Genomic DNA, 12,500 nt, shown 5'->3' on the forward strand with positions numbered 1-12,500 from the left:
CGTCAAATGAATATATTATATCCGTTAGTATAATTCATTTTATGCGGGCCTATTTATTTTATATTTTATATGTTCAATATTTTAATATAAGGTTGCCTGGTCAATTCGAAATGTTATAACTCATTATGTTCTAACAGAGGCCGGGAACTATGAGCAACCAATCATGCAACGAAGAATGAATTCTAACACCCTGTTGGCTGAATAAATGTAGGCGTGTGCTTCTCGGTCAGCGGTTGTCAACCAATCAAGTGAGTGCACGCTGTCTAATGGGATTTTCTAGTCCTGCGTTATATTCTGAATGGTGATTGGATAAAAGAATAATAAATCGGACTAAATTAGAGAGTTAAAGTAAAAGAGCTGAGCCCAAATATAATCTCTAAACTAATATTATCATTTTTTTTCCCACAACATTTTTGGAGAACAATATATAAAACCAAAATAAAGACTTGCATTGTTTTTATTTATTTGTCGTTTCACAAATCTCATATGCCAAATTCGTTATCAGGAAATCACATAAACAAAGCATAATGTATTCGGCTTTAACAAAAAATATATAAAATGTAATATAAATCACCGTTTTGTTACTAAAATAGACTACATTATTCTATAATTTTGGCAACAAATAGTTTTTTTTCGATATTGAATGTCACCAAATATGTTAGATGATCTACAAATGCATTAATTACTTGGCAAAAAAATAGAAACAGTTTAATCCACATGAAAAGCAAAAAGTGCAGTAACACATTACATTCTTATCAAAAAAAACACACAAATAACCTGTCAACCTTTCCCTCAAACTCTTTGAATAATTTCAGTATTTGATCGAATAATGGGAAACGGTGAAAAAATAATATATTAACATGCAAATGTCAAACTACATAAACAAATGTATTACACATATAGGCCTGTACATATGAAATAATGCGTTTATGATTTATGTAATAATCATGTTATTACTTTTTATATTTTTACTTCAGAAAATGTTATCGCAACCTCCTTCACTAACAAATATATATTTTTTAAATATCATAACAGCCTTCAGTAATAATGTTCAAAAACAGGCCGCCTTAATGTTATGGAACTACATTTTCTTCAAAAGTAACTATATTCGTTTAAGGTTAATGCTTTGGATATGATTTTAAACTTATTTATTTCATATGCTTTTCTACTTATTTTTTATTTAAATGAACCACATCTCGCTTAGAGACCAATACAGTCATCCCTAAACTCCAATAAATTAAACAAATCCAACTATACATACAAAACATACAAATATAATTGTATAGCAAAAAATATTTTTTAGCTACAATCATTTTAGGTACCAGCATGAAAGCCCATAAACTGAACGTCCCTTTAGCGCAGTAAGAAAATAAAGGGTTTGCTTCTTGTAGCATATTTTTCCTATATCTTGCAGTATCGTTCCTTTGATCCATATAGGCCTTTATTTCAGGATAGACCATTTAATTTGGTCCTTTGCCGATTGTATCACCTAAGGAGAAAACAGAAGGAAAAGCACAGTAATCATAATTATAATAGTAATATGATTTAAAAATCTATTATTTAAAATATATACTTTTATTATTATAACCTTAAATATTTTATTTCATTAATTTCACCTGTGATCATATATGCTACATGTTGGACTATGGGGCTAGGTTGCTGTTGTAAATGATTGTACTTTGAAAATCATTCTATTTGGGATAACTATAGTCATCAATAAAAAACGTTCAGTTTCACCCAGATAACATCTTATGTTTTCATAAAAGTAGTTATCTAGGGCCATCCATCAGAAATAACTCGAAGGCAAATGTTACGGGAATTGTGACAATGCCCCCACTAGATGGCGCCTAATGGACGCCTGAACAAGAAAATAACTTGCTGTGTCTCTTCGGTTATTTCTCACCGACATGCTATTAGTTTCAGAGATTCAGTCAAGAATATGTGTTAATTCCTTTAAAAAAACGATAAAAATGAAAATAAAAAAGAGCGACCATATTATTTATGATTTAACCAATTCTACGCTGACTGGAATTCAACTAATCCATATTGATGTAATGTCAGTTTCCGACAGCAGATGTCTCCCGGAACCCAATAAATGAAATCAGTGCGCTTTTAGTGAGAGAGTGATTAGAGTCAAACTTTTAGCAATTAGCAGAAAAACTTACATTCGTAGTAAGAGCCAGTTTTTCTGTTATATGCTGCCAGGGTGAAAGCAAGAGGTTATAGGAAACCGTTACACATACACACCAGGGATGGAAATTAACACCCGCCACCCGCCATTTGCGGGTGGATTTGTATGGTGGCGGGTGAATTGTGTCACTTCACCCGCCACTGTGTCGGGTAATACTTTTCAGTAAGGTCCGATCCAATTTGCATATTTAATAATCGTTATACGGCGCTGTGCAGTTCCACAAGCATTACTGTCAACATCCCTTCTTCTTCTACGCCTCTTTTGCTGAACTGCAACTGTCCGGCATCCGGGATAATATACCAGTAACAGGCTCTCAAGTCTCACGCATTCGGCGTTTGACACATTCAACCCATGCACACGCTCACACGCCACACTTCGTATTTCTCACGCAGAGAAATTACCAGGATAGCGCCCACCAATTTGGGCCGCTATTAAACAGTGTTACAGGTAGGAATCAAATGGGTTTCCCGTACGTAGGGTAACCAGACGTCGTCTTTTGCCCGGACATGCCCTCCTTTTGAGACACTTTTAAAAAATGTGTGGCGGAATTTAAAAATCGTCCGGGATTTTATTAAAGCCTCATACATGTTCTCATTGTATTTGCGTTGCGTTTCTTTGGGTCGTTCGCAAACTAGTTATGCTACGCCCTCCCCTACTCAGTTCTGTTCGCTTTGCATTGGAGGAAGTGAGTAGGGGGCGTGGTTAAGTAGAGCCTTCAGATTGGACGGTTTGACTTACGCAGTTACCGTCGTGTATTTATTTTTTTATCATTATTGTTTTATAGGGACAAACATTAACAAATTTCTCCCACAGGGGATTGATAACGTTCTATATATTGAACAGAAAGAAACACTTGGTCATACTTTACATATTTTATCACAGCATTGGCCTACTGAATGCCACAGATATATTTCCAGCATTGGACTGAATGCCACATAAATATATAATTATGTTTTTGCACGTTTGCAACGTTTAAAAGTTCAGGGTATAAAGTTCAAGTATATGCCTCTACTAGCCAATAGGCCAATAGCCTTTTGAGGCAATGTTTTTTCTGAATATTAGTGTTAAGGGCCAATAATGCTTAATATCATACGTTAGTTACCATGTCTGTGGACACATTTGTATTCAGGCACTAATTAGATTGACTTATGATGGTGTAGCCATGCATGCTGTTTTATTGTTAACATGTCAATTTGTTTAAAATGTACGCATATATTAAAAAAATATATAGCGCATAAAAAGTTGCTGGTAAAAAAGATGAGTGGCTGGTGGGCAAAACATGCAAAGACATGCACACAAACACAAAAGCTTGCAGAAGGATAGGAATCAAGTTGCATTCATGCATTTAAAAGGTGTACGCTTAAACAAGCGAAGACAAAGAAATGCTTTCAGTAGTATGAAAATTAATAATGGGATATTAATTATTTATGATAGTTTTAAACAAATCAATAAATCAGGTTATCATTGGGTAATAATAATAATAATAATAATAATAATAATAATTACCATATGATTATCAGGGAGCAGACACATAATACGAAAATCCAGGAATTAAAATAAAACATTCAGAAACGCAGTGTAGGCAGACAATGCAGTGCAATGGTATATGCCTATGTTTGTGCCTGTGTGTGTGTGCGTGCCTATATGCGTGCAGTGCGCGTGTGTGCGTGCGTGCGTGCGTGCGTGCGTGCGTGCGTGCGTGTGTGCGTGTAGATGATATAAGTGGCATCAGTGGGTTTTGTCCAAAAAAAATAATACATGTTAATATATTCCTTACCTGGGCCACACTCTGTTCCGATAATGGGCTCTCATCCGACTGCAACAGAAGGATTTCAAAATAAAAGCGTGAGACACGGCTAGAGGATAGAGAATATTGGAAAACATTGGAAAAACTAAGGGGGCTTCAAATTACTACAAGGGGACAGTGAAAATAGCAACTTTGTTGAACTACTTTAATGTTCAATGAGGATTTGTTAAGATCACACAGGACTTCAGTCACATATTACACAGCTCATTCAGTCAGTCAATATAAGCCACTGTTCCGAGGATGTTTTGAATAGGATAAATAGGAATGCTGCAGACACTTTTGGTAAAAATATGTGATTTATAGTAGACAAAAAACAACAATATACTTAGTTTAGTGACAAAAATGGGTTTTGGAGTTTCATAACCTCCGAGTAGTAAAATAACTTAAGCAGCAACACGGGTTAGACAAGTGAAAATCATAGTGAATTAACTTTCATATTATTCACTATTTTGTGCTGGGGCATTGGCTCTGCGCTTGACTATTCGAATGGGTTTGTGGTTGTTTGTTGTAAGAGCAATAATTAGCAACATTAGAATGACATAGCAGGGTCAAATAAGTGTATTATCAGTACGTTGTTAGTTTAGTTTGATCTCACGCTGCGTGAGTTCATTCTGTGCCGTACCACTACATGCTCTCTTTCCATGCGGTTACCTCGTTTGTCTCCTCCATCTCCCCTCTGTCCCTCGCTTTCTCCCTCTCTTTCTATTTTAATTTAGTAGTTCAAATGTTCGACTACCTTCCCCTTATTGATTTTGATAGAAATGTTTTTCTCCTTTCTCTCTCCCTCCCTCTCTCTCCCCTTCCATCTTCTGTTATCCATGCCTCTCTCACCCTCTTCAACTGTCTACAGCAGTTGACCTCTCTCTGCCTCTCCCTCTAGGCTACCGGTGATGTAATCAAACAAGACGAAGCCATAGGCCTGTTCTGACACCAGCTGGACCAATAGAAAAAGAGAATGGGGGGGGGATTGAGGAAGGGAAGGGAAATAGATAATAGGAGAGAGAATAAATAAAAAAAGATAAGAGTGGAAGAGAGAGGGACAGGAACAGCTAGAAAACATTTGTGAATGGACAATGTTTATATACAAATGTCGCTGAAAAGGACAAGGCAGAAAAGTATGAGGGGGAAAGAGAGAAAGCAGGTTAAAGCAAGCTAGTTATGGTTTGGGGGAGGTTTGAAGAACAGTTCTTCTCGCTCTAGGCCTAGGGACATGTCCAACTTCACTCTCAAATTCCATATGGGCAGACAGTGTGGCAATTTGGGATATTTCCGCAAAAACGGATGATTACCTTATAGTTGACCTTCTGCAGAACCTGCTGTGGGTCGCTCTCCAGGATGACCCTGGAAATATAACAAACTTTAAGGACAGAATATAATACGATTGTCGTCCTGGGAACATGACCCCAAATTGAAACAAGAATTTTTTTGTTTTGTTTAGTTTCCATTTAGATTATTTAGATTATTAATATATTACTGTTTATATATATTAAATGTCTAGCCTATCCCCAATTTGTGACTTTGCCTTACCCGCCATCGATGATTTCGTCCACCACCAGGAACACTCCTTCCATGTTCTCTAGGAGGTATCTGCGCTCCACATTCTTTCTACAGAAGACAAACAGGATAACCAATGGGAGTGCGCCATCCTCTACTGCAGCCAATGGGATAGCGGACCCCTCCCCCCTGACAGCACATATCAACGAGCTGAGCATTCAAAATATCGGCATGAGTCATCATAGCATAGCTAGCTGTGTAAGAATATGAATGGCTGTTATTGATCACGATACTGTGAATAACACCCACTAAAGTCTACATTTAGCCCTTGGAAGAAGTACTCCTGTTATATTTCAACGTACCACATTCAAGTAGTACACATATTGGTATCACCCGTGCTTGTCAATGTTGCAATAAATTCTGATATTAAAGTTGCAAACTATAAACCAACCTCAACAACAACAACAATTCACTGTTTAGTAGTACCTATCACTCGTCTGATAACCCATTTGTCTGTGTGTGTGTGTGTGTGTGTGTGTGTGTGTGTGTGTGTGTGTGTGTGTGTGTGTATCGTTTTTTGTGTATGTGGGTGCATTACCCCCATCCCCCTGCATTGCTACCGCATCGGTTTCCATGGCAGCCAGCACAGCTGCTGTTCGGGTGCAAATATTGCAGTTGAAAAGTACAGGTTCCTGGCACACTGGCACACACACACACATACACACACGCACGCACACACGCACACACACCTCTATTGGTAAACATACCTGAGGATCTGAGTGAGTGAGTCAAACAGGCAGTTCAACACCGACATCAGCATCAACTGGAAAGTAAAGGAAGGTAAGAGAAGAACAATTATTAACAATAGAAAAGACTCCTTTACTACGTTACGCAAAATTATGGTTAGACAGATTCATCCTGTACCAGCATTGCACTGCATTCATAGCCGAGGGGTGAGATACGATATCAACATCATCTTTGAAAGCCTTAACATTAGCAGTTGTGTTACACTGTCGCTAATGCTGTCAGTAATGGCAGAGCAAGCGATGACACTTATCAACCACTGGTTGTGCCAGAATGGCCTAGTGTTAGAAACAGTGCACCTTCACAAAGTGTCGAGGACAATGACAAACACATATGAAGTCTTTGTTGAACCGGAAGCACAACCGGAACCTCTACATCTGCACACCTGAAGGCTTGAGATTCTTCACTTTTCACCTTTTTATCTGCTCACCTCATTCTCCTGCGGGCTGCCAACTACGTAGAAGAAGAGATCTATGCTGCTCTTATAGACCACAGTCATCCCCTCCAAGAACGCTATCTCATCTAGAGAGGAGGGAGGGAGGGAGAGGGAGAGGGAGAGGGAGAGGGAGAGGGAGAGGTTTTAAAAGAGAAAATTAAGATTATAAGAGACAGTAGAAAAAAAAGTAAAGTAATAAGATGCAGAAATTGAAGACACTGTTTTGAGTGAAAAGAGGAAAGTTGGGCAGAGGAATGCAGAGAAACCGACTGGAAGGAGAAGAATGAAGGGGGGAAATAGGGAGGATTGGAAAGAGGGCAAGAGAAAGAGGAGATGGGAGTAACACAACAGAGGGACTGCATGGACAAAAGGGGGATTGCATTGAGAGAGCAATAAGCATCCCTCCCCAGAAGTAAGCTGTGGTTTCAGGTAGCAGGTGGGGTTTCACCAGCACAAAGGACCCTCCGTGGTGATTTTAACTGGTGTCAGTTCCTTAGATTCAACCTAAGAGTCCTAAAACCTTGGATTGTAGAGGTTTGATTTGTCTCAGATTGGGTTAACAGTCAGATGAACTGGAAACTCTGTGTTCTGCTTTGGAAACTCATCCTATATACAGTTCCAATCCTGAAACAAAAATTAAACTCAAATTAAGTGACAGCCACGGTGTCTACTTCCACAATTAAACCAGCCTGTACCTACTCCTCTTCATTGAGGCAACCAATATTTGTTGTTGTTGTTGTTTCATAGCACTGCCATGCCGATGGATACAAATTTGTGAAGATTGACCCCGGTCAGCTGTGAAGTTGTGTTGAGTCAGTGGCCACTACAGGGGCGTGGTGTGTATATGTGTGTGTGTGTGTATGTGTGTATGGCGTGAAGTGTTGACTCCTCTGGGGGGGACAGGAGAGACACCTGGGAGCAGTGGTGTCGTGTCTCCCTGGGAGTGAGATGCAGGATGATGGAGCTCTTTTTCACAGCGAAAGAAAATCCTCAGCCTAGGGGTTGTGCTTTAACCAACTGAGGCCCGGCCACACACACACACACACACACACACACACACACACACACACACACACACACACACACACACACACACACACACACACACACACACACACACACACTTACTGTCTGCCTTGTGGGTCTTGTTAAAAACATTCTTCTCAAAGTTGTTCTGCTCCTTCATAGAAGGGTACAGCTCAGGGTCGTAATACTAAAACACAAAACAGAATTAATGAATTAATCTGTTATAGATTTTTTATAAAAGCTGTATCTTAAGAAACCTACAAAAAAGGCAGCTATAGCAGAACACAATGTACTATCGCAACACAGTAGAATTATACGGTTCAAATAAACGTCCCTGTTTCCTGGAAAACTAACCGAACCGTACCTTTGACAGCAACCTGTTGCCATCGTTGTCGAGGATGAAGAGAGCCTTCACTGTGTAGAGGGACGGCTCCTGGAACACACCATGAGCGACAAGGTTACAACCATATCTCGCTTGATCCAATGATACACTCAACATGGTTATTTTGGGACCCAATGGAAACTTTTGTGTGGGACAGTCAGTGACAGGACCATTGGCTTTCAGTCAATCAAACCTCCCTTGGTTAGCCTCTCAGACTTAAAGTGACACTTGGATCTTGATCAGATCCATTGCTACATCAGCATTTTTACATTTCACACACTTTTTGGGATCATCAAACCACAAGTTATGCAAATATATATTCCTTGTTTTCCGATGCACAGATTTAATAAACAGTTTCTAACAGAGCACTCCACTTCAAAATGCTCTTTCCGTTTCTGAATATTGTATCAGGGACATTCAAAAATATATAAATATATTGTAGCATTGCTGTGTGGTGTGATATTTGGTACAGGTGCAACCTTCGGGTTGAGTTCAGTGCTTAAAGTGGAAAGGAAGCAATCAAATAAAACATGTCTATAGCACTAGTTAAATATTTAAATATACCATAAATACAAATAAAGTCGGAAATATGTCCCGTTATTCAGAATGAAGCACAAACACGTTGCATTAATTACAATGTTTTCAGCCTGTGCGCCGCCATCTCTGTTTTCAGAATACGATGACGTCACGAGAATGGTTGGTATTAACATTCTATGTTGTTTACATAGCGGCTCATAGCCTCACAGGTAGCTTACTGCCTCAACAAAATGGATATGGACGAATTGGATAGACCCACCAATGAGGGCAGGCATCCAATTGCCTATGCTTTTGAGCCAGTAAGAGAAGTCGGAGTTTTAGTGCCCCCAACAGAGCCTGACTATGGAGGAGAAATAGATGAAGGAGAGAGAGATGTATCTGAGCGCACAGGAAACAATCGGTGGTGCTTGTGTGGGGTTTGTGTCCCTATGTCCACTGACATGGAGAGTGTCTGCTGCCATGAAATGAACCTGTAGTAATGCAGTGTAAGATATGTATATATATTGCACATTATATATTATTACATTATTATATTTTTTATATATATATATATATAATAATTATTATAATATAATAAGATAAGAAAAGTAAAGTACACGGGTGCAGCAGCTGGGCTCCACGCTGCCTTACAGTTCGTTAATTTCATGATACAAGTAATTGTCGTGCCATTTGGGTGTGCACGTGAATATGCGAAAATAGTGCAACCGACGGTGTTTGCAAATGGATTATTTCCGATAACAATGGATTATTTTGGCGATGGATTAGAAATTATCAAGAGCATGGAGCGAGCTAGTCTGCAAACAAGACAATCTTCAAACAGTGAGTGTACTTGTACTAATTTATCTGTTTCTCTAGTAGTAGAAGCTAAGTGTACCTCTCGTTCCTCTGCCTGGCAAGCACGTTTCTGCGCTCTTTCGCTGCGCATAAGAGCAGCGCCCGGGTCCGATCTGACGGGTATGTCCGTGTCTCCAGCACTATATCCACTAAAATTAAAAATAGTTGGCACAGCATCTGGCTTCAGGCGATTGGTGGGACGGCGAACAAATCTCCCATCTTCAGAAAAAGCTCCCTCTTCGATGTAATCAGCCTCTATAAAGTGGTCGCTACATACTCTCTGCCCTGGTCCCATTGGGGGGCTGAGGCGTTTCAATGCAGCTAACCATCTTCGGAGCACTTCAGGCTTCTTGACGGGAATTACATGGAAATGAACTATTCTACCGCTCTCCTTTAACCGATAAAATTCGTTTGAACAGCCAGGGGCAATACAAAAGGACCCCCCTGTTCTTCTTCCAATATCCGACATGTTTATTTTAAAGAGCCAACCATTCTGATGACGTAGCGCCTGCGTTTTTAAAACATGGCTGCGCCCTAGAGGCGAAAGTCGTTATAAACATGTCATTTTACGGTGAAACTACTTGAATTTCAGTATTGATGAAAATCCATGTGTTTCCAAAAATGAAAAAACAAACAAAAAATTGACACAGTTCTCAGTGCTTCATTTCCACTTTAAGGGCACAGACTGCCCTATAAACCCCTTTCTCAATATCAGTTTTGACATACAATGTTCCAATTTGTATCCCAGATGTATTCAAGTACCCTACTATGCAGTAAGCGTGATCTTCAATATTTGTATGGAACTGTATGGAGACATATTAATATTATTATGATATTATTACATATTATAATTATTATCATGGTCAGTTTTGCCCCCTAAACAGTTTTAAGGCCAATTTCCACTGGAATCGGCACGGAAGCCGCACGGCAGCGAATCGCTCGCCGAAAATAATATAAACCATTAAAGTGAACGTAGGCTATTCCATTGGATACGGCACCGGCACGGCACGGAACCGTCCCCAAACCGGCACTTCGTTTACGATACTTGCCTCTTCTATTTCTGAAAGTTGCCGGTTCGCTGCCGTGTCTCAGAACACGACTACAGCCAATCAGTTTGCCTTTGCGCTCACATCGATCCTTATGCAATTCACAGGGTATTGTAATATTATACAGTCTATCTATGGCAGGGATGGGCAACTTTCATGATAAAGAGGGCCACATTTTTTATCATAACCATCGGAGGGCCACATGACTGCACACTTCAACTAAACGTGAGCTGAGAGAAGCTACATAATTTTGAATTTGGTAGATGATTTCCAGTATTCTGGTGCATTTTGGCGATGGCCACTACCTAAAAAATCGTCCAGAATCATAACCTATGTACGGTATGTTAATTGAACCAACATACATTAATTTCATGTTTTCCATGCTCAAACAGCCACATGAATGGTCAGTATTTTTATCAGTGCAAAGGGCTCACATACATCATCATTCAATGAAGTCAAAAAACTGAAAAACAGTGGCCCAACATTAAGTGCAACAACTCAATGAACTCAAACCCAACAAACAGTTGTAGTAGTTGTAGTGGCGACTTAAGTGGATCTTTAATGACTGATATCGCTTCTAAGCAAACTAGACGCATGGGTTTACCTTTGAATTCTATGAATTCTTCTCATCTTTCTTGAACGAGTTTTCTGTAACTCGATCAATAATTATTATTATTATAAATTTTTTTTTTTTTTTTTTTTTATAATTATGTGCGGGCTGAGTGGGCATGCGGGCCGCGGGCCGCATGCCCGCGGGTCGCGGGCCGCATGTGGCCCGCGGGCCGCCAGTTGCCCATCCCTGATCTATGGTATGGTATCAATAGCTAATCAGTGGCAAAGAAGAATTGAAAGTCCGCGTCGATGCCTCGCAAGTCCAGTGTCGCGAGTGGACGTTGCCATGACATCTACAAATCATAGGTCTACCGTATTTAATGGGTAATGTGTATGGTTGATTATAAGGTAGGCCTATGTATATATATATATATATATTATAATGTATATTAATATATATATGGTTTGAATATAACTTGTGAATAATATTGTATGAATACTTATTATAATTATGCACGTCTTGAGCCATCTGTCGGAACGTGTCCGTGCCGCTTCCAGTGGGGATTGCAGTACGGAACACAGCCGCTTCGCTGCCGTGGCGCTTCCGTGCCGATTCCGGTGGAAATTGGCCTTTAGTCCGGTGTTAGTTAGTTTGCGTATCAATAGGTGCATTTCCATCCCCCTGATTTTGCGAACTTTGAAGTATCGAATCAGTAAACGGTGATGGAAAAACCAAAATTTGCATCGAAATCCTCTAATTCGCAAAAAAGTTTATCCGCTCGCTTGAGGTGGTTTTTGAGAAATGCGAAAGAGTAAATTCACAAAATGGGAGATGGAAACACACTTTTCGAAACAGCTATGACGTAGCGAACTTTGAACACACAGGACTGACAGTCTTTCCGATTTCCGCATAACGACCGGCCATATGCAACCCTGCCGACATCAACGTGTAACGTCATCATCCTATTGTGCTCTCCCATACGTAAGGCACTCGACGTCGTCCTCGTATTTCCCTTGCTACCGCTGTGTACATTGCAATTTCTCTATTTCTTTCGTCTCCGGATGGAAGTTAAAATAGCCAATGACAACTTCACTGAAAGGACAGTTATGACTTGCCCAAGGGAAACCAATTGCTGCTGAATTCCTCTCTCCATGTTTGTTGTAACTCTTCTCCATTGGCGGACTTACCGCTTTTTGATACATTTGTTACAGCTTTTCTAGTTCTACCATTTATTACAGCCACATATCGGCATAAATTTTTTGCCTACAGCACCACCTCCAGGCAGAACTAGGATAGGTACCCGCTCCAACCACTTGATGGAAACACACCTAATTCAAATTACTTTTTGGCGAACTTTCTAAAGATTCGCATCACCTTTTAGATGGAAACG

General features: G+C 39.8%; 1 protein-coding gene across 4 annotated transcripts in view; it reads right to left on the reverse strand.

Moving 5' to 3' along the window:
- Nucleotides 1–439: 439 nt before the first annotated feature.
- Nucleotides 440–12,500, reverse strand: part of copz2 (COPI coat complex subunit zeta 2) — a 14,762-nt gene continuing 2,701 nt past the window's right edge. Inside the window, exons 2-11 of one of the 4 annotated variants that reach the window (XM_030345545.1) lie at nt 8,123–8,191; nt 7,861–7,945; nt 6,727–6,818; nt 6,260–6,315; nt 6,091–6,144; nt 5,526–5,603; nt 5,288–5,339; nt 3,969–4,007; nt 2,166–2,198; nt 440–1,489 (exon numbers count right to left, since the gene is read on the reverse strand). In XM_030345545.1, the coding sequence (XP_030201405.1) occupies nt 1,442–1,489; nt 2,166–2,198; nt 3,969–4,007; nt 5,288–5,339; nt 5,526–5,603; nt 6,091–6,144; nt 6,260–6,315; nt 6,727–6,818; nt 7,861–7,945; nt 8,123–8,191 (606 nt within the window). In that variant the 3' untranslated portion in view covers nt 440–1,441. The remainder of the gene's footprint in view (nt 1,490–2,165; nt 2,199–3,968; nt 4,008–5,287; nt 5,340–5,525; nt 5,604–6,090; nt 6,145–6,259; nt 6,316–6,726; nt 6,819–7,860; nt 7,946–8,122; nt 8,192–12,500) is intronic. The other 3 variants (XM_030345562.1, XM_030345553.1, XM_030345569.1) reach the window with 3 other exon arrangements.

The sequence above is a fragment of the Gadus morhua genome, chromosome 2, assembly GCF_902167405.1.
Source record: "Gadus morhua chromosome 2, gadMor3.0, whole genome shotgun sequence".
Taxonomy (NCBI): Eukaryota; Metazoa; Chordata; class Actinopteri; order Gadiformes; family Gadidae; genus Gadus; species Gadus morhua.